The sequence below is a fragment of the Gymnoscopelus braueri genome (genome assembly GCF_963280865.1).
Source record: "Gymnoscopelus braueri genome assembly, chromosome: 18".
Taxonomy (NCBI): domain Eukaryota; kingdom Metazoa; phylum Chordata; class Actinopteri; order Myctophiformes; family Myctophidae; genus Gymnoscopelus; species Gymnoscopelus braueri.
Window position 1 is genome coordinate 42,815,482 of NC_137618.1, and position 24,225 is coordinate 42,839,706.

At 40.0% G+C, this 24,225-nt stretch overlaps 1 protein-coding gene across 1 annotated transcript; it reads right to left on the reverse strand.

Moving 5' to 3' along the window:
• Positions 1 to 6,714: 6,714 nt before the first annotated feature.
• Positions 6,715 to 23,265, reverse strand: LOC308105967 (histamine N-methyltransferase-like). Its single transcript, XM_080456938.1, is given in 8 exon segments — positions 6,715 to 10,011; positions 10,013 to 10,179; positions 12,214 to 12,307; positions 12,780 to 12,910; positions 14,859 to 14,966; positions 20,009 to 20,061; positions 21,069 to 21,236; positions 23,153 to 23,265. Coding segments are annotated over 7 exon segments (885 nt in total). The 5' UTR covers positions 21,206 to 21,236; positions 23,153 to 23,265; the 3' UTR covers positions 6,715 to 9,816.
• Between the last annotated feature and the right edge of the window lie 960 nt (positions 23,266 to 24,225).

Sequence of the window (24,225 nt, forward strand, 5' to 3'; positions counted from 1 at the left end):
AGCTACACATGTATCGGCAGTCTTTGCGTCGTAATGACCAGTAGGCCGCGACGACACCTTTATTTATATGCCAGGTTGGTCCGTCACAGCTGCGTGCTGATTGGCCAGTGTATTATGACGACATCACGATTGCTAAGGTAGCAGAAAGCAAACGCAGCTGATCAGGGCCAGATGTCTTGTTGTGCATGCTGCCAGTAGGCAAATATTGTGAATATACACTCACCAGTCACTAGTTCATAAGACACACAACTGCACATTAATGCCCATTTCCGATAAGCAAATCATAATGGTAGCAACTCAATGCATTTAGCCTGTAGATAAGGTGAAGACCAGTGGTTCTCAAAGTGGGACCGCCCAGGGATCCTTGGGGGGGTTACAGGGGGTCCCCAGCAAAAGTAGTTAATATTAGCATCACAATCAGATCACGTACGCGAGCTCGTATTATTATTTTTTAAATCTAGAGAAGTATTGGAATTTTTTTAATACATCTGAATTTCTTTTAACTTAAATCTTCTCTTCTTGGGGTCCCTGGCACAAACCCTTTTCAGAAGGGGGTCTGCGACCATATACATATCAATATGGGGTCCTTGACATGCAAAAGTTTGATCTGCTGCAGTTCAAACTGAGCATCAGAATGGGCAAGAAAGGTTATTTTACACACACACACACACACACACACACACACACACACACACACACACACACACACACACACACACACACACACACACACACACACACACACACACACACACACACACACACACACACACACACACACACACACACACACACACACACACACACACACACACACACCTTTCAAACCCAAAATAAACCCATAAACTCAAACTATTTTATTACCGTATTATTTCTTTACAACCTTGAGAAATGTGTTTTTACTGTGATAACGATACAAAAGAACTGAAAGTACACTTTGTTGGTTCCAAGCCAGAACACAATCAATTGATTGATCATTAAAATAAACATGCTCTGAAAATGCACACCTTGTAAGCTTGTAGATCTCCTCTTCTCAATATATTTGAAATAGGGCTTAAGTGGTTCATTCATGTACTTTTCCCCTTCTTAGCAAGGCCATGCAGAGACCACTGGAGGGGCAGGTGCTCAAAGGTCATAAAAGGGCACATCACATACGTTTTTTTTTGTTGGGGGGGGGTCTTTTTGGGGGGTCCTTCGTGCCATTTCATAACAGAAATGTAGTATAATGGAAGCAAGATGTTCCACAATAACTTGGCTCATGTCATTCCTGCTATTACCCCCTATCTCCTCTGCCTCCTGCATCTCTAATAGGCCGTGTGGTGACCCACCAAAAAGTGCCTAGAAAATGAATTTCGTTCCCACGACTTGGATCTACTTTTTCAATGCATTTTTGCATAGACAATACCCTTGTGGACTTTGGGTTAAAATTTCTCCGCACAAAATCCTGCAGTATTTTTTCACAAGCCAGAAATGTGTATAAAAGTGAATAACCAAAAAACGAAAATCTTGTGCTGCTGTTTTTGCTTGTAAAATGTGTTATTGTTTTTGGCAACACAAAATCTTTCTCAAATGTCATAAATACATGTACCTAACACCTGAAACAAGTGTTGGTGCCTTAGTGTACTCATATTTGAATTTTTATCATGAAATGTAGAAAGAAAACGCTTCTACTGAAGTGATCGGCGCCCAGCACAATGAAACATACACATAGTACATTTAGATAAAAGCTTATATTTCATACATAGACAATGTCACAACCTACTGTGTACTGAAAGGTAGGGGGGAAAAGCACCACTCCTTGGCCCAAAATGGCTGAAAATCAGCCCCTTAGATTGGAATAATGCCAAAAATGGACTAGACTAAAATAAATACACTAAAGCTCCAAATTATTACAACATATGGTATAAAATATTTATTAAAATACCAAAGTGTGTCACAGCATGTGTCATTTGTACATCAACCCTCCCACCCACCCACCCACCCACAAGATCAGGCCTTCTGTGTCACTCACAGGTATGAACAGAGAAATGTTGGTTGACAGTGCAACGGCAGCAAAATAGTATACAAATATGACAAAATATGAAAGTGCAGACTGCATCTCCTCTGGATGACCACTGATCACACCATTAATGGATTTGGGGCACCAACTTGACTCAATGCGTATGTCTTGCAGCATCACCAAACCTTTTTCCTAAAATACCTAGGAGGACATGTATGTATGTTCAGAGATGTTGCACTTGGTAGGGCAGTGAAAAACCAGCTGGGGGAAATCAGGGGTCAACCTCCGCTTCAATTTATCCTGCCTGCAACATAAAATGTTAGGGAAAGATGAGCACAAGTGTGTAAATAAAGATGTATTCACGATGATAGCCAATTTAGTTTAAATATACTCTTTTGTGAGGGAATACATCTATAATATACTTTTCAGCATAAAGGTTTTTGTTTTGTTTCCCAGAACTGTCAAAGACACACATAGTATTTGAGTTACCTGTAGTTTGAAGCATCAAGGTCCTCATGCTTCTTCACTGTGTTTACGAACATCCTTCGTAGCTGGTTTATTTTCAGCACCTCTTGGTCAACTATAAGCCATGGCGGATGACTCTCACAGAAGATCTTGTAGCGGTCAGCGAAGGGTGGTTCATTTCCACACACACACACACACACACACACACACACACACACACACACACACATTTTAACCATTTATTTATGTCCACATAAAGGAGAAACATACAGGGACACAAATATTATAGGTGCAGTAAGGTTACATTCACATAATCCTGGAATATGTTTTCATTATACAATAGGCATGTCACTCAGTACTCTATGGGTATAAGTAACACCGTCTCCGCCATGTATGGCGGCTGCCAATTACAACAGAGACAGCACAATACTTTGCCAACCTTTTTGCCTCCTTTTTGGGCATCCCAAGTTGTTGAAACCCTCTAACAGCCAGTATGTGGGTATGTCCTATAGGCTGCCAAATATAAAAACAAATAGTCTGCACCTAATAGCCCAGCTCTGAGATGGTATGTAGGAGTGGTTGGTATTTAATGATCTTGGTCATAAAGGCTTCCTCTAGGCTAAAGTCAAAGGTGCAGGCTATCTAATACAGACACTTCCCTGGACTCTTTATCAATCACAACATCTGGTGTATTAGCTGTTAACGATGTAAAGATGTCTGAGTTATCACAGAGATGGAACATGGATGAAATGACACGGGAATGTTTAAAATACAGTAATAGCACCCATACAATCATAAAATGACAAATCAATATTTGACAGTCCAATATTGACACGCATGTTTTGTTTACAATCTCTTACTTGGCCATATTGCCAATTAGCTTATGGGCTTTATGAGCACTGGTGAGATGCAGTGGTGGACAGCAACAAAGGACAATTACTTGAGTACTGTAGGTTTTTTTAGTACCTGTACTTTCAGTGGTGTAAAGTAACTAAGTACATTTACTAAAGTAGGCTTCTGTACTCAAAGTAGAATTTTGAGTTAGTTTTACTTTCACAACGTGATGTGTTTTGAGCTTATAGATATGCTATTTTCAATTGATTTTTTTCATGTGATAACATAAAAATTTTTTTTCAGTCTCATGTTAAAATGTGTCTCCCCCCAAATAAATCAATTGAAAATAGCAGATCTACAAGCTCGAGTGGTGTAAAGTAACTAAGTACATTTACTAAAGTAGGCTACTGTACTCAAAGTAGAATTTTGAGTTAGTTTTACTTTCACAACGTGATGTGTTGTGAGCTTGTAGATCTGCTATTTTCAATAGATGTTTTTATCTGATAACACAATAAATTATTTCAGTCTCATGTTAAAATGCGAGTACCCCCCCCCCCCCCCCTGTGTGTGGCTCACCTGCTGACGTTTCTGTTGATCCTTCTGCCGTTTTCCTCTCACATTAATCACATTGTCTTTTTGTCAATAACACGCTGGTAGAATGTTGCGTGAAACCCAGCGTCCTCAGGAGGCTTGTAAGAACCCATATCCACACAATGTTGACGTTTATAAGTAACGTTGACACACATTCTGTAGTAGCCCTGAAACATTCAACCATGTGTTTGCACTTTCTCCATTAACGGCCCGTACATCTACATAAACGTTCATATTTCAGATTTAAAATGCTTACCCATGGCCATGGATGTTACAATTATGTACGGGCCCAGAGAAGTACCTGTATCTTCCGTATTGTTCAATAAAAAGCATGTTAATCCGATCGGTGGCCATTTTCACCATATCCTTTCAACCACGCGACCCTATCGGATGGGAGGTGTATTGCACTCTGATACATTATAAATCTATGAGAAAATGGCCACCGATCGGTTAAGAATACTCTTTATTGAACAATACGGAATATACGGGTACTTCTGCGGGACCATACAGAATTGTAACATTAGTGGCCATGCGGTAAGCACTTTATATTTGAAATCTGAACGTTTATGTAGATGTACGGGCCGTAAATGTAAAAGTGCAAACACCTGGTTGAAGTTCGGTCGGGACAGACGACCGTCGTGTATCCATGGCTAGTTGTAGTTATATCCCATCTTGTCCGTGTAAATTCCTGAACCTCTTCTTTCTGGACAGACATAAGATTCATATAGCATCGGTTCGAGTCCTTTTGACGTGCTTTTGAAGGATATTTTCTTTGTTTTGATTTCTTTTCGTCGGACGTTAGCGTTGCCATGGCTGTTGTTGCAGGAAATGGTGAGAGTAACGAGGCGACCCCATTGGCTGTAACGGGAATCACGTGCCAAAAACCGCACCACCCCTTTGAAAGTATTACTGCGCTGCTAAGAAAATAGTACCGACTTTTAAACACTGATTTTAAAAGAAATGCGCCAAAACAGATGGCGAAACCTTTGTTTCTTACTTACTACCAATAGATCTTTTTTAAGAAGCAGAGATTATTTAGATCCACTTGATGGGAACGAAACTGAACGAAAAGAGCCTAGACAATAGGGCCTATAACACAAACAGCCTAATATAAGCCAGGAGCCAGTTTGTTTACTTAATTATCACATTGATTGGAAATTAGGGGGCACACAATTAGCCCTGACTTCTGTACAATCTAAGCTAACAAAAGCTCATGAAATGAACACATCTCAGTTTTGTAGCTAATCTGCACAAAACGTGAAGTGTCAAACAGTGGTTCTCAAAGTGTGGTCCGGGGACCCCCAGGGGTCCTCGGATGGGTTCCAGGGGGTCCCCAGCAAAATGTACTTTGTGCCGTGCTGCGAGCTTGTACATCTGCTATTTTTGAACATTTTGGAATATATATTTTTTTACTTGTTAACACAAATCTTCTCTTCTGAGGGTCCCTGGCACAAAACATTTTCAGAAGGGGTTCCGCAGTCAAATACAAATCAATTTGGGGATCCAATTGGCACGAAAAAGTTTGACAACCACTGGTGTAAAAGCAACAATGTATTGATGGGGGAGTGAACTTACCATGCTTGCCGAGTGCCTGTGTGTCTCAGGTTGTTTGCAATGCATGCAGCTGCCTGATTAACGAGGTGGGAGGGCACTTGACATCACTGCATCAGGGGGAACATGAAACCAGGCCCGGCCTCAGGATGAAGTGACTGAGGGGGCGGTTGAAATTTGCGGGGGTTGGGGTGGGGGGGGGGGGGGGGTTCAAATCATTTCTATTATTTGGGGACTTTTTAGATTTTGCCACCGATGTGTCCCAATGTTTTTTTTATCATTCATTTACCCTACACTTGTCTGTTAGGACAAGGGTTCCCAAACTTCAGGCTGTGACCCCCCAAAATAATCATATTTGAACTGGGGACCCCCCACCCTGACAAGCACTTGGAAATGTAGGCGTTGAGACATTACATTTAGTTTGACTCGGTTCTACAGATAAATATTGTGAAAATAGCCAATCTACATGCTCACAGCGCCTGGCATTGAGCTTGTAGAAATTGTTTTATAGTAGTAGTTTGTTGGTTATTTTTGACGTAGTAGTAATGGTTTTATTTTTTCATTTCAGAGGTATTAAAAGTCCTTGAATGGTCACTTTAGAAATGTGCAGATAGCCTGTATGGTGGTTTGTTTACTGTTGAGTGAGAAAACAATGTTGCACTTGCACATTAAGCTAATCATCTGGGGACCCCACCAGAATCATTTGCGGACCCCATTGTGTTAGGACGTTGGAGCTGCCATTTGATTTAACTTCATGTTCACCTACTGTACGTGCCCACATAATGCCTGATTTCTATGAGGAGCACACTTTAGTTCGTTTCTTTACTGGCAATACTTTGCGTTAAGTCACCCCCTTTAGTTTTTCAAATGCCCCGTCATCAGTACTCTGCTGGCGCCGGGCCTCGCTCAAGCCCACCTTGGACCCTATCACATATGATTAAAAGATTGGAGAAAAGGGAAAACGGTTTATTTTGATACATTTGTTCTCTTCTCTCATTTCAGTTTTCTCTCGTTGTGTTCTGTGCTCACAAATCATATGCAGTTATAGTATATTAATGAATGTAGTTTATAAGAAATTTAACACACATTAGAGTCAAGATGGTTTTACTTCATATGATCATGAGAGACTGACCCAAAACAAAGAAAAATCTTAACTAGGTACAGACTCAGTGAGCACAGTCTTGCGATCGAGAAAGGTCGTCACAGGCAGACCTGTATCCCGAGAGAAGACAGACTATGCACCCACTGCACACAAAATGAAGTGGAAACCGAGCTACACTTGTCCATTGTACCAAGACATCAGAGACACATACTTCCCACAGATTACAACCACACACGGAGATTTTGAAAACATGACCAATGACAAAAAACTCCCATATCTGCTGGGCGAAGTACAACAATGTGCAAACACAGCAGCAAGATTCGTGAGTTGCTGTGATAGGAGAAGGATATCAAACGGAACACAACCACCCTAAAGACTAATCATTGTGTATATTCCGGCACTATACCTGCACCCAGTGATCTTGGTACATAGAAATTGATCTATTGAAGATTCTGACTTTCAAATGTACATATCTTTTGTTTTGATTGTATTGCTGTATTGTTGTATTGTGCTTTCTGCTTTGGCAATGTAAACGTATGTTTTCTCATGCCAATAAAGCCCTTTGAATTGAAAATTGAATTGAATTGAGAGGGTTGTGACACTCAAAGAAAAACACAGCTGTCCTCAACAATCTTTTTTGTTCAATATAAATCTTAATTGACTTGAAACGCCTCAAGTAATTCAAGCTTGTAAAACTTTTTGGTTATTCAGGAAAAAAAACAATTAGAAGTTGACAATTATGTAAAATGTTTAAGAGAGTGCAAAATAAGCACATTATAATTTGAATTAGAAAACAAAACAAAAAGAGAAAATTACAGTGCAGCAGAAATAATTATACATCAAATTGACTGTACATTTAGGACAATTTAACACCTTAATTTCCCGGTTTTATTTTATTTTATAATTGTTTATCTTTTAAGTACCAGAGGGAACCTGAGTTGCTACCCTCCAGTACTTGGGAAATGTTTAATGATAACATACATCAGTGATTATCAAAGTGGGGTCGGGGACCCCTAGGGGTGCATGGGGGGGTTCCAGGGGGTCCCCATCCAAATTTGTTAATACAGCGTCACAATCATTTCAACCACTTTATCCATTTATACGTTGGCGATTCAAAAATAGCAGATCTACAAGCTCTGTGCATCGCTTCGTGCTGCGAGCTTGTACATCTGTTATTTATGATTTTTTTTTTAAAAACCTTGAAAGTGTTTGAAAGAATTTTTAAGATTTCTTTTTTTTAACTCTGGAGGTCCGTTCCCAAAATCTGTTCTCAAACATGAAAATGTTTGAGAACTACTGACGTAGAGGACTTGATGTTGGAGCACAGCAACAAGTTGATAGATTTGAGAGTTGCAGGCGTCAATAAACACTCAGTTTAAACGCTCTGGACATGATATCGTGTCTGGTGGAAACCTGTTGTCCAAAACTGTTACTTTTCAGGATTCAAATTCAAAAGTAGCAGATCTACAAGCTCAAAACGGAGCAGCTACTTTTGCTACTTTTCTGTGGACACAGCCCCTAAACTACAGTATGTCGTTGCTGTCGGGCAGAAACCTCTAATATCTATATTCTAACTTTTTGTGTTTTTTCGTACATTAACGCCCTACTTGACTATACTACAGCCTCACACAAAAGCATCAAAAGTAGCAGATCTACAAGCTCGAGCTTGTAGATCTGCTACTTTTGATGCTTTTGAATTAGAATCCTGAAGAAGAGTAACCGTTATGGACATATGCGGTTTCCACCCGACGGATATCTAACAGTCATAAAAGAGACAATAAAAAAAAGGTTGCTACACAGAAATGACTGGCAGCATAATCATTCGTCATCTCCTCTCTCACTTCAGTTTTCTCTTGCCAAGTAAAAGGGTTATTTTTTTCAGCCATGTTCTGTTCTCACAAATCACAGTACCGGTATATTAATACATGTGGTTTATAACAAATGAAACACAAATTATAGTGCAGGTGGTTTTACTTCCCACGTCTGAGAGGGTCGTGAGAAACCACAAGGCAACACATGGACATTACCAATGAATCTGTTTCATTCAATATGAATCTTAATTGACCACCTTAAGTCATTCAAGCTTCATGGTTATTCAGGAAAAAGCTAACACATTATTAACTTCTGGCAAATTAGAAGGTGGCAATATATAATTAGAAGGTGACAATTTTCTATGAAAATTCTTATTATGGAAAAATGCAATTAACACCTCCATCTGCAAAAATGTATTCACTGTCCACAATGATGTAGTGGAACCCTGGCGTTCTTATTCTGGGGACAAACATTTGGCAAAAACAGACAAAATAAAAGTTAAATACAAGCTGGCAGGTCGGGGTATATATTTTTTAAATACGGGATAAAATAAGAGAAGGAGGGGTCCTAGTATAGACCCCCAGGGGAACTCGGTCAACTTCGACACATTTGTGGGTCACGTACACATTTGTATTGTAAGTAAATATCCCTTTATTTTTAGTTTCCTACATCTAGTTTTTCATTATTATTTAAATGTTTATGTTTTGAAATAATAATAATGCAACATTTTTCATGAATTAAAAACAAATTCAATAATTTTTCAAAAGAATTTCATTAATAAAAAAAAAAAAAAGATCTAAGAAATTCCATAAATTAGAAAACAACTGTTTAAGACGTAGTGAACATAGCCCACTAGCTTGGGGAGACATAGCATAGCAATAATGATGATTCTATGGTCCTTTTAACACATCGGGTGCCGAACACGGTCTGAACCGTGTTTTCACAGAGTAGCGCTTTGGTGCCGAACACGGTCTGAACCGTGTTTTCACAGAGTAGCGCTTTGGTGCCAAACACGGTCTGAACCGTGTTTTCACAGAGTAGCGCTTTGGTGCCGAACACGGTCTGAACTGTGTTTTCAGTCTTTTTTTTCTTTTCTTTTTTTTTCCACACGGGTGATTCTGAGAAGGAAAGGGCAGATGGATCACTGTGTCAAAAAACATGGCTCCCATCCGCTTCCGTTCTATCTCCTTCTCTAAAACCCCTATAACTCCGAAACTTTTTACGCTGGGGAAAACGACTCATTTTGTATGCACGATCGCTCCGCCATTGTTACTCGCGTGAGAGATGTTATCGTTCCAGGCGTGCAAAATGAACGCATGATTTTTTTCACATGGATTTCTCGTCTTGGAGTCTACAGCTTAAACAGCGCAGCGCAGCTTAACGGTGAGATTTCTGGCACCGAACGTAATCTGTTATTATCAAATTCTGGCACCGAATGTGTTAAAGAGGAAAACCGGACCTTTTAAGGCAAAGGGTCAACAACGAGCGCCGTTAGGTTGTTGTTGAACGCCACCTTGCCACCGGACTCCGAGCTGCAGTCCGGGTGGCGCAGCAGCTCCAAGACGCCCGCTCTCAGTTCCGGCGAGGCTGTGTGGCTGAAGTCCAGCACCTCGGTCAGAAAGTCGAGCAGCAGCTCCCCCTGCTGGTCGCCCGGGGGGGAAGCACTCCGTGATGTCCATCTGAGACGTCAGCTCGTAGCTCTGGTAGCCCACGCCCTTGGAGTCCAGGAAGCTCTTGATGTCGCCCATGGTCACACACTGACTGATCTCTGTGTTGCACAGCTGGGTTCTGTAGGTCCTCCACAGCTTTCCCCACCCGCTCTCTCCTGAACACAGTTTGAGATTTAACCCATTAACACATTGAATGCCAATCGCGTAGATCTACGCGAACCTATTTAAAGCCGCAGCGTGCCAGTCGCGTAGATCTACGCGAACCGCCGATTCCCATTGAAATTGCGCCAGGTGCACTTTCCAATTTTTTTTTTATCCATTTCCGTTTCCGGTTTCCGGTCGGAAACAGAATTATTCGGGTTCCGTTTTTTTCGATCGTATCCGCTTCCTGTCTGGGATCCTGTTTAAAACTCGATTTTCTCGGTTGTTGTTTTTCTCCTCGCTGATCACTGTTTAGCGTTGATCGGCTGTATCTTCAAGATGGCGGCACGGATTTGGAAACTATTTTCGCTGGCCGTTTCTCACAGATCCGCTGTGTGTTTAGAACCAAATGAACGCGCACTTTTAACTTATTTAGCGAGGTATGTGGCGACATGAAAAAAACAAAAAAACAACAATAAAACGCTGGCACTGGTGAGTACATTATGAGATTAAACTCTGGCATGGAATGTGTTAAGAACACATCTGTGTCATTTTAAGATTTCTTTGGCTATTCAATTTCATTTTTTTTGTTGCTATATATATATCAGTGGTTCTCAAACTTTTTCATGTCAAGGACCACCCAAAATGATATGTATTGGAAGCAAAGATTTGAGTTAAAAGTGTATATATATATATATTCAAAGATTTGCACACATTTTCACGATTTCTTTTTCAAAAATAGCAATCTAGAAGCTCGAATATCTCTATATAGAGCTTGTACATCTGCTATTTTTGAATAGCCAAAGAAATCTAAAAATGACCGATTCTTTCCTGTCTAAATGGGTTAACACACTGTCACACACTGTGAAAAATCACACTCATTTTTCAGTCAATCGCCTTGCATACCACAAAAGAAATTAATGCAGCCCCAACAGCAAAGTAAAACGTTGCATTGAATGCAAGCTCTTGTAAAGTAGGTCCATTTATTTTTTAACATAATTATACCCTTACCAAGCATTTAGTGTTTATTATGCTTTACTACAATGTTTTTTTTGCATCACTCATTCTTAAAACATATCTTCACCCAAAGAGCTGCACGAAGAAAACAGTAGCCGAGTCCTTCATCTTGCTCATAAAATCCCTTGATTTATTTTTAGTCGAGCGTGGGTGTCCACCGGAAATAGAAGACACACACTGTCGGGACAACCAGGGTGTCCAAATGGACCCCTTATTGGTCTGTAACTCGGTAACTGTAAGAGCTCAATTAAAACTGATGATTTTACAGTGTTTTGATTTGATTTATTAGACATATAGTCATGGTTAAAAGAAGAACACTTGTTACATGCTTCTCTAACTCTCAGAGTGCACACTCTTAGAGTTACAGAACTGTAAGGGGTCCATTTGGGCCACAGGCGGTCCCAGGACCAGATGTTAGTTAGTGTTTTCTGAAAAGACTTTTTTTGTGGTTTGTGGAGAAGAATTTACAGGAGGGCTGTTCAAAGGAATTTTCCATCTTGAGTCGTGTGTTATTGAAGAAAAACATCTAAAAGATTAAAAGGTGTCAAAACTGGCTCAAGCTGTGCTTTCCTGCAGAATGTACAACAGAGACATTGCATCAATCCTCAATCAATTCCTCAACTGAAGTGGTTAAAAGAAGAACACGTTACATGTTTCTCAGGGATTAAAAAAGGAAGTACTTTACTCAAACTTTTTTTTTATCATTATTATTATTATTAATGCGAGAGCATAGAAAACAGAACACATTGCTCTTGCATTAATACAAAATAATCATAGAAAAAGGTTGAAATCTTGACCAAACCTGCCTACCGATGATGTCACTGGCAGACAGAAATGGTGCCATCTTATAATGAACATTAGTGAGGACCAATTATATGAAGATATAAGTTGAAAATGGGTGAAGTGGTCCTTCAAGTACAGTACTCCAGTAAATGTACATAGTTACATTACACCACTGGACACCAATACAGCGATGCTGCATATCCCACAGCGCACAAAGTACTCTACAACTCCAGTTTCAAGCCACTTACCGGAAACAAGAATGATGAGAAGTTTCCCATTTCTGTTGAGCAGGCTCCTGAAGAAGCTGACGGTAGCTGAAGGATCCTTGACGTAATACAGCATCTGTGGATTCCATCACAGATAATGAGCTACTGGATTGAGTTGACTAGCCAATTACAATTCTATAGAAGGCACATTGTCTAATGGATTCATTGTTAACTGGGTCTGGCCGATATATATCGGCCATTAATTGAATTTCATGAATTTACATTTGTATCAGCAGTTATCCAATGTATCCGATATCCAATTCATATCCACTTTCAACCCTGCATCCCTATTTTGGGCATGTCATTATGGGCAAAATCTTTCATAAGTTTTCAAAAATACAAGATCAACACAACACATTGTATAGTTTGCACTTTTTTTGATAAAATATCAGTCAAAGCATCCATCAATCGGTGGGCTAGGACTCTCCAAAGTCGGGATCGGCATTGTACTCAAAAGATCTTGCATTGGTCGGGTTCTGTGACATGAAAACAGTGTCAGTGTAAGGGCTATACAAGTATGTCAGTGTGCGGGTCATGTAATCACCGACCTGAATCATGTGAATGAAATCGGCCTTCTTGGTCATCTGTTTGGCTTTCCAGTGTTCCTCAAATTCAGCGGCCGTCATCTTATTCCAGGTGAACTTGATGTGATCCAAGTCCTGTTTCTGGGACACTTTAACTATGACAACACAACACAAACCAGACAGTAATGTTAGACCATACATTCATTGGTCAATGTATGTTTTGTAATAACAATCCAAATCTGAAAAGTAACTAGCAACTAAAGTTTTCAAATAATTGTAGTGGGGTAATACAGTAAGTACAATATTTGCATCTGAGACTTGTAGAAGTATGAAGTATTGAAAAATTTACATAGTCTCAAAATTGTACTTGAGAGTATTTAAATACTCTGTCTCTGAACACAGTGATGAAATGAATACAATCTATAACATTAACCACTTAAACCCTATATACTTAGTTGACCGGGGTCCCCAAGGGCTCTGTACTAGGTCCACAATACTCCACAATGACATAGCAAAAACAGATCTTCATGGTGTGTTTTGTATAGTTATTAAAACATAAAACACATTTGTATTCATCCCATTTACCTAAGTATTCAGACCCTTCATTCTTGGCAGAATCGTTCAAGCTCAGCCAGGTTGGATGGGAGCATCGGGGCAGAGCTATTTTCACGTCTCTCTAGAGATGCTCCATTCAATAGCATGGCACATCCAGAGTTCAGACTCCCAGGACTTAATTTATTTCCCCCAAAGCCACTTCTGTGTTTTCTTGGTGGTATACTTTGGGGTCATTCATTGTTGCCTTATTGAAATGTAAACCCAGGCTCTGCCCCAGCCCAAGAGTCTGAGAGTCTCTCTAGGAAAAAGTTTTTCACTCAGATTTATTTTTCTGCACCCACCCTGTCTCCCAGTTCCCTGTCACAGAAAAACACCCCCCACAATGATGCTGCCTCCCCGTTTGACTGTAGGGATGGTATTAAAGGGATATTTCACCTTCAAACATGTTTGGGGTAATTCTAACGTCTACTCTGGCTTTTGCAAGCACCCCAGACAGTTTTTATGTTGCTTGATACAGTATTTAGATATTTGATATTCATTTTATCAGACACGCCCCCTTCATTTTAACGTCAAACTCCATTTTAACCATGATTCATCGACAACACCCGTCCTTGGTTCTGGTGATTGATTCAATTACTTTTTCCATTTATTTTATAATTATAAATTAATTAAATACTTTTATAAAAAAATTAATTAATTTAGGTTTTTTTCATTTTCCAAACAAATTATTGAAAGAAAATGACAAAAGTAATTGAAAAAACACGGCTCCCTCACACATTAGAAGGCCAATATCAGTGTATCAGAATGGCTTCCATCTGGTCACTCTAGCATAAAAGCCTGATTGGTGGATTAATGGTTGTCCTTCTGTAAGGTTCTCCCATCTCCACAAAGGAACTTTGAACACTGAGTTCTTAGTTATCCGTCTGAACAAAAGGCCCTTCATCCCTGACACCTCAGTTTGGCTGGGCATGCAGATCCAGGAAGACTGTTGGTGATTCTAATAATGGACGCTGCCGTGCTCTTGGCGTCTTTCAATGCAGCAGAAATGTTCTTGAATCCTTTCCCAGATTTGTGTCATGGCACAGACATACACCATTAACTGTGAGACCCGACATAGACAGCCGTGTGCCTTTCCTAATTATATTGAATTAATTCAGTTAGGCACAGGTGGACTCCGTTCAAGTAGTAGAAGCATCTCAGGGACTATTCATAGAAGTAGGATGCAGCAGAGCTAAATTGTGAGTGTCATAGCAAAGGGTCTGAACAGACTTATGTTACGGAATATTTCAGTTTTTCATACTGTACATTCACTTTGTTTTATAGTTTTATTAATTGTATTATTTATCATTTCGGTCTTTTATTTGAAAAAGCACCACTTCAAAAACCTGTTTTTGCATTACAACTGTGTGGAGCTCTGTGTAGATTGATGGGGAAAAACTGAATTCCATATGCACTGTGTGTATCTATGTACATAGATTTTTATGTCTTTGAAAGATATACATCTGTGTTGGCTATGCCTCTGGGCTGGGTATATAGTCTGTGTGGTACCTCTGTAGTTATGCAGCTGCTGGCTGCTGGGCTCCACCACCTCGTTATCCACCGTCACCCCAGGGTGCTTCAGACAGAGCTGAGACATCATCTGGAGGTCGATATCACCTACAGGCAGTAGCACAGTTATTCCAGTTACCTTTGGGAAGTTTAAAGCAAGATGAAATATCACGACTGAAAAAATATTAAATATCACGTATGGCCCAAGTCGTAATGTGCGATTTGTGAAACAGTGTGAAAGGAGTCTTCCCACACTAGCGCCATTTCCTAAACGATAAACACAATATGTAAAATTTGATGTTTTAGTAAGCTTGTAGATCGGCTATTTTGCTGCGCAACATGCTTCCATAGAAGACATGCTGGCTTCTATCTATGGAATCCAAATGACTGAAATAGTTTGTGGCGACTGAGAACTGTAATCCATTGCGTTTAGGATTTAGCTATTGCACACACACGCACAAGGGATGCAAATATGTGTAGGGCAAAAACAAGAGTTACCCAAAGTCAACCCCTAGTTATCTGCTGACATGAATGGGAAATCCTATTTGTATTCGATCAATAAAGGACAGATAGATTAGTCAATAATTTTTTTCTCTTCATTCCAGATTTAGAAAAATACAAACAGTCAAATGGGAAGACACCACTGTGCAAGAGTAACATACATGCATCAAGTTATAGTCCATCCATGAGTAACTCCGATTTTTCCTCAAATTCTCCCATTCTGAAAATGAGTGGCGTCATAAATATGAAGTTGCAGCAATATGCATTTTAAAAGAAAAAAAGATAATATATCTGCAATAGAGTATCACCAGTGAGTGCTGGATATGGCCAAAATTCACTGGGATTCAGCATGCACTGAAATCTGGGCAGACTATCAATAGAATACCCATTGTTGTGAATTGCTACACTGGTTTTGGGCTGAAACGTGGGCCTATTGTGCAACTGTGAATTATTGTGCAATTGAAATGAGCCAGCGGAATGGGAAAAGCGTATTCGAACAGCGTGGCCAATTTCCAGCACTGATAACAATCCTGCTATGTTATGTAGCTACTGTTAGAAGTTGTGCATTTGAAGTTCATTGAACGTGCTTGGAGGGTGAGTGATGGCTGATTTAACCAGATCAGATCAGAGTCTAATTAGTATGACTCAGGGACCTGTTGTGCATCAAGCTAATCGATACACACAGAATACAGCATGTGGCTGCACATGCACTTAAAAATAGGGGATGATTCCCTGTCATGAAAGGTTGCTTTATCTGCTCTTATTTCTGTTTGGTGACAATTACTAACGATTATACTACCTAAGGCATGGCATGCAGGTGAATGTAGGCTTTTGGTGCTGTACAGAAATAAAGAGAATTTTGACCTGCTGTCACGACAGATACTCCTCTCTGTTCAGTGTGTGTGAAGATGGATGATGATTTATCCTGTGTGCATTGACGCACAACAGAACTGTGCAGTCACACCTAGCTCCCCCCCCCCCCCCCATTACCCCCCCTCCCCCTCCGTTTGACTCAGGCTAGGTGTGACTGCTTAAAATCAGACATCAACCCACCGCCAGGGCAGGAATTTCAGGGAGGCCATGAAGGCCATGGCCGCCGTTGCCCCACAATTCCATGAAGCCTTGAATTCATGGAGATGTTTTAGTTTTTGTCGCATTCCTAAGCCAATAATTTCATGATCGGCGGAGACTCAAGACTCAATGAGTCTCACTCAAAAAAATGAGTAATCGATGGAAAAAATGTCATTTGGGGGTGAACTATCCCTTTAAAGATGCTACTGTAGCTATGTGTCTGTTTCTCAAAACGTCTTAGAATGTGAACAAGGTACTACACTTGATATGAGACCAGGGGATGCATCTTTCTAGTTTTGAGACAGACTTTGTACTTGAGGTCACATGCTTTGTGCACTGCAGCTCTACTTAACCGTGCATGTTTTAGTCAAAACAGTGAGACCTCACGTCTCCGAAAATGTCAGTGCACAAAAATCTGTGTTATTCATACATGCAGCAGCACACTGATGTATATTAGAGAGAGAGAGAGAGAGAGAGAGAGAGAGAGAGAGAGAGAGAGAGAGAGAGAGAGAGAGAGAGAGAGATAGATAGAAAAGAACGTTAACTAATTACATTTTGGGGAAACTTTGTTAAATATGAACCTGAAATAGTTCATTGTAATCCGTCTTAATTGAACTTTGAGCTAACTCTTGTGAAACATGAACTTGCACCACATCTGTTGTTTATAACATTACAAACAAACAGGACTGGCTAATGTTCTAAGTTTAAAACCATATCAAATAACATTAGTTAGCCAATAGAAAAGTGAATATCCGCTGCACAAAATGTGTATGTGAAAAATGGTATGCAATGTAACGTTGGTCCAGCAAGACTGGAATAAACAACCACATAACCAGTTATGTAATGTGAGGTCCACGCAACAGGTCCTGCCAGCTGACAATAACAGGAAAATTGACAAAAGTAAGCCAAATTGATGTCAAAAGAATAAATAAAAATAAATGATATTTACCGGAAAGAGAGTTGTTTGCCTCCCTGATATATACTATATATGAACCTTTCACAGCTGTTGCAAGAGCTTGAAATACTGACTCACAGTCGTAAAAGAATAAACCAAAACTTACGATGATGATATTTTCACATATCACTTGCAATATTTGTCAGCACATAAACACACAACCCTCACACTTCCTATTCAGATTAATACAATAATTGCCCTAAACTGTCTTTCCATTCTCCGGGAAAAGTCAAGCTCTCCAGTGGGAGCAGGGGTAAAGTACCTGTCCCTCACGGTACTGTACATCCGGCTTGGGCAAGCATCTATTATTCTATACCAGTGGTTCTCAACCTGTGGGTCGGGACCCTCAGGGGGGTCCCAACATGATTTTGAGGGGGTCCCCACTCCCCAGATGACAGTGAAATGACACTTTGTGGACTTTTAAGACTTTTTTTAATACCAAAAAAAAATAAATAATCAACAGACTATACTATAAAAACTGGTCAAACATTGGCCAAATAATATAAGAAAGAGGCAAAACATTTGAAAATAGCCGATCTACGTTGTGAGCTTGTAGATTGGCTATTTTCACAATATTTATCTGGGGGGTCCCAGATAAATAGGTTCCGGGGGGGGGGGGAAGCCAGGTGGGGAGAGCGATCTTTGTCACTGTGCTAGGGACTATACTGACTGGGACAGCGCCTGTCAGTGGGGCGTGTTGAACGGGAGAAGTAGGACGGAGATGCTAGGTACGTTCTCTCGGTGAAGGCTCCTCTGGCCGGTGAGCCAGTACGGTACAGCAAAGCAATGGCAACCATAGGTGGAGGGTTAATTCAAAAGGGGGTAAAAAATAATTGACTACTAAAAAAGTATATATATATATATATATATTCTAAATAATAATATTAAATGTATCATTTATCAAAGTTAGGATATCATTTTTGATCATGTTTGGCGCAGGATGACTTGCCATAAGCAGTATATCGTCTCTGTCGGGTGGAAACCTCATACAGTACAGTATGTCCAAAAAACAAAACTGTTACTTTTCAGGATTCAAATTCAAAAGCATCAAAAGTAGCAGATCGACAAGCTCAAAATGCGTCGCTTCGCGCGGCGTTTCAAGCTTGTAGATCTGTTACTTTTGATGCTTTTGTGCGAAGCCGTAGTATGATCAAGCTCGAATGTAATTTTCATTTACGAAAAAACACAAAAAGTTAAAATATGGAGATAAGAGGTTTCTGCACGACAGCAACAATATCCTGTCTGCAAGCCCTCATTGAACCTGACAAGTTGACAGATCACCTGCTCTCTGGCTATAGTCTTGCGTAGTCAGACGGTCAGAGATCGCCGCCTACTGATACTGTACGTCTGGTGACATCTAACGTCAATGAATGAAACGACAGAAACAATTCTGATTTATTATATAATTTTTTTCCCACTGTTATGGCCCATATTGAATTCAGATTTCCCCAGACAGAAATGTCCTGGCTACGCAACACTACTCTGGCCACAGCCTAGAGAGAAGTAAATGTAGCGAAATAATTACAGTACATCTGGGGAGGCACAGGTGCATGAGCGGAAAAAAACTTTCCAGTTAACCCATTAAGACCGGGAAGGGAATGCATCGGTGTCATTTTAAGATTTCTTTGGCTATTAAAAAGTAGCAGATATACAAGCTCATAGCGCGGCACCGAGTGCCACGCTATGAGCTTGTAGATCTGTTATTTTTTTGGAAAAATATCGTGAAAATCTTTGAATATAATACATTTTTTACTCAAATCTTTGCTTCTGGGGGTATTACTAATTTTCGAGATTTTTCAAAAATAGCCAAAGAAATCTTAAAATGACACAAATGATGCTTTCCCGGTCTTAAAGGGTTAACTAAAGAAACACCCTGTGGGAGAGTTTACTCTCATTCTAATAGATGTGTAGTCACCATTGCTGAACTTTGAACGCGGCTTCATTAAAACGCAGATATGGGACCCCTGATAACTTTGGATATGACATAACTGAAAGGGTAATAGCACTCGTGGGCTAAGTATGGGATGCTTCTTTGAAATAAATTATATGAGCTCTACCTCTTAAAATAAAGAGCAAGTACACCTAAAGGGCAGTGCGGGCTTAATACTTTTACTCAAGTAAAAGTATCAATACTGCAACGTAGAAACACTCTGTTACAAGTAAAAGTCCGGGATTCAAAATTTACTTGAGTACAAAAGTATTGGCATCAAAATATACTTAAAGTACGAAAAGTTAAAGTATTCATTATGCACAAATGTACCTAAAAAAATATACCTCAAAACTGTACTTAAGTACAGTAATTGAGTAAATACTCTCTACCACTGAGTGGGGGGTGACATTGTCTGGCAAACCGAGGTTAAAGATTACCATGGCAGCTGTTGCATATAAACCCTGGAAAATGATTGTAGCCATCCAGCGGGGTTAAAGGTTTTTATGCAACACTCTAACACGGCCATAAATTACACACGGCACACAAACACAGCCTCCATTATTCATAACGTGACTGCCGGGCTCACCTTAGCTGTCCGACCGCCAGAAGTCATTCTAGGCTCTTTTTACTGCGTCACAAAATAATATGAGATAATGTACTGTCTGCTTATAGTGTCCTCCTGATGCTTGTTACCTGCACCACTTCCAACTCCAATGACGTTGAGACGAGGCTGTCCTTCTCCAACGCTGGTGGAGGAGAAGAGAACATAATATTGTGAACAGATTTACCCTCCAGGACAGGACACCATCAAATCAATTCGTTTAATATCGCCTCGGTTGGGTGGAAACCTCATATGTCCAAAACTGTTACTTTTCAGGATTCAAAAACAGCAAAAGTAGCAGATCTAAAAGCTCGAAACGCGTCGCTTGTGGATCTTCTACTTTTGATGCTGCGGTGTGACGCTGTAGTATGATCAAGTAGGGCGTTAATTTATGAAAAAATCACAAAGTTTAAATATGGAGTTAAAGGCATAGCTCACCCCCAAAATGACTTTTTTTCCTATCGATTGTCACCCCATGGAGACAATAAGCCAATCATTTGATTACCGGCGGAAAGATGCTAATGTCTCCGGTAGGAGACTCAAAGGACTCTTTGAGCCTCCTACCGGAGAGACCGCCGGTCATCAAATTATTGGCTTAGGAATGCGACAAAAACAAGAAAATATTCGTGAATGCAATGCTTCATGGGGTGTGTAATTTATTTATTTTTTCTGCCCGACAGCAACGATATAATATCGTGGTTGTCAGGCGGAAGCCTTGTATGTCCAAAACTGTATGTTTGTAAACACGGTATGGGTTAGGGTGGTATTTCTGGGTGGAATGTCTATGGATATCTACACATTTTAAGATAAGTACATTAGCTACAGTACCTCAACCTGTGGATAAATAAAATAATATATTTTGTGTACTCGCTAACAACTTCATAAGCGTTCTGTTCTTCCATAGTTAATTAATAATACGGCCCCAATGTGGTGCCGCCGGCGTTATCCACCTGGGAATAACATATGTGGTGATGTCAAGATGATTTGTTCTACACAAAGAAAAAAAGGTAGAGTCCACTAACCTGTGTGTAATAGACAGTATGAAATTGCAACTCATCAACTAGTGTGTTGTACCTCTTTATGTAATACATTAATGCAACAATGAATAATACTGTAGATTCTGCTGTGTGAGTAGGACAGGCCAGGGTTTACCTTGCTAAAATGCCGGGCAGAATGTTATGGATGAAATCATGCATGCACTGATGCTCAGAGGAACGGTCCAGGAACATCTGGAAGGACTTCTGGTACCGGCTGTCATCTTCAACCAGACTCCTCAATGGAGATGTCATGGTGGCAGCTGCAGTCTGTCACACTGAACCTCTAGAACAGCAGAAACAAGAATTTTTTAAAGGGGATACAGCTAGCTTGAGTTCACCATTCACAACATACTGTAGGACAAGGGTTCCCAAACTTTTTTCAGGACACACACACACACACACACACACACACACACACACACACACACACACACACACACACACACACACACACACACACACACACACACACACACACACACACACACACACACACACACACACACACACACACACACACACACACACACACACACACACAGCAGTATTGATACTTTTACCTAAGTAAAAAATGTGAGTACTTTTTCCACTACTGGCTGTTGCACGGCGATCGGTCAAACGGTGCCCGAGATTATCCACGCACACGCACACACACTTGGAATTGCAGGCATTACAAATCAGTTTGATATTGAGAAAATAGCTGATCTACAAGCTCTGCATTAGACCCAGTGGTGGAAGAAGTACTCTGATATTTTACGTAGGTAAAAGTAGCAATACCACAATATAAAAATACTGTTAGAAGTAAAAGGCCTGTGTTCAAAATGTTGAGCAAAAGTACAAAAGTATTGGTATCAAAATATAGCTTGTAGATCGGCTATTTTCACAATTTGTGCCTTGGTATTAAAAATATATTAAAAGACATAGATATAGATGATATAGATATGTGCAGATACCCATACACTTATACTGTATGTTGGTTTGTTTGTTTACTGTTGAGTGAGAAAACAATGTTTGCACAATAACTAAGCTAATCAGTTTGGAACCACTGCTGTAGAAGAGCAGGTTTGACAGGACTGGTTCTCTCAGGTCATTCATTCATTCATTACTAGCCTTGGATCAAGAGTCGACCGTCATAGAATTATTTTATCGATTATGACATTTGTGTATAGATGACAGTCTTGAATAAAGGCTATTATGTAACCTCGATTCAAGACTGTCATGTACACACATGTCAGAATCGATCACATAAACCTATGAAGTCTTGATCCAAGGTAGCCCTGATACATGACTGTCAGTCATGGATGAACTTCAACTTGGCGTTTGCACGTTATCTTTTTTTGGCCCGTACATCTACATAAACGTTCAAATTTCAAATATAAAGTGCTTAACCCATGGCCATGGATGTTACAATTATGTACGGGCCCTCAGAAGTACCCATATCTTCCGTATTGTTCAATAAAACGCATTTTAATCCAACTGGTGGCCATTTTCTTAGTTTTTTCTCCATATGCTTTCAAATACGCGACTCTATCGGTTGGGAGGTGTATTGCACTCCGATACATTATAACTCTATGAGAAAATGTCCATCAATCGGATTCAAAGGCTTTTTATTGAACAATACGGAAGATACGGTTACTTCTGATGGCCCGAACATAATTGTGATATAAGTGGCCATGGGGTCAGCACTTTATATTCGAAATTTGAACGTTTATATAGATGTACATGGAGAAAGTGCAAACACCAGGTTGAAGTTCATCCATGACGGTCATGACAGACGACCGTCTTGGATCCATGGCTACATTACATTAGAGAGACTATAGCCTTGGATCAAGACCGTCATAGAATTATTTTATCTATTCTGACATTTGTGTATCTGAATCAAGGCTCTGTGTAGCCTCGATTCAAGACTGTCATTGTACAAAAAAACTAATGACAGAATCGATCAAATCAATGATCCAAGGCTACATTAGACCAGCCCGTCTAGCTCTCATAATGTGTATACATTAGAATTGTCTTAGAACGGAATGTGCGTTTAAACGCTGGACAAAATGTGACAAGCGTGCACTTGTTGCTTTGATAATGTTGACATGAGCTGCGCAGCTACAGCTCAGCATAACATTCAGTAGTTAAATGAATGAATTCTGTCAACACGTGGCCTTGTTGTTGTTTTTAAACCACGATAACGTCAATGTGACTTACGTTTGGAGAGAGTGTCACGATCCCAGACAGCAGCTTTAGAACAGTGATGTTGATGTTGTTCTGATCACAGGGAGGTAATGGTTGAGGAACAACAAGTGAAACACTTCTTTGAACACTGACTCAACTACTGTGGCTCCACCCACTGGAGGGACACACAGTGGTGGAAAGTAACTGAGTACATGTACTCAAGTACTGCACTATAAGTACAATCTTGGGGTACTTTTTTTTACTTTACTGGAGTATTTACAGTTTTCCATACTTAATTACTTCTACAGTACACCTCAGAGGCAAATATTGTACTTTTTACTCCACTACAATTATTTGAAAACTTTAGTAGTTACTTTGAAGATTTCGATTATTATTAAAAAAAACATACATTAATCACATTTGAAAATAGCAGATCTACAAGCTAACAACGCGTCGCTAAGTGACGTTTTAAAACGTGTGAAATGGGACATTCTGCATAATGAGTACTTTTGGTACTTTAAGTATATTTTGTTGCCAATACTTTTTATACTTTTACTCAAGTAAATTTTGAATACCGGACTTTTACTTTATGTCTATATTGCGGTATTGATACGTTTACTCAAGCACCGACAGACAGACAGACAGACAGACAGACAATATTTCATGCCAGGGACCCACAAGATTTATGTTACAATTTGTCAAGAGTTTTTAAAAACAGCAGATGTGGGTTAAAGTGGTTCAACTGATTTTGATGCTATAACTACAGTAATTTAATTGGCTGGGGACCCCCTGGAACCCCCTCAAGGACCCCTGAGAGTCCCCGGACCCCACTTTGAGAACCAGTTAGACAGACAGACAGACAGACAGACAGACAGACAGACAGACAGACAGACAGTGTTTTATTTTATCCCAGAGAGTGGGATAATCTACATTCATGGTCAAACCCCACATTGAAAAGTGGACTTTCAAGTCCTGTGCGCAAAACTCCTAATATGGCCTTTGCATAATTCTATTCTAGATGAACAATATGAGGTACTGTATGGTGACATTACTTTTATTTTCTGTAGTTATTGTGCAGTAATCACCAGCTATAACACACCTGGAGG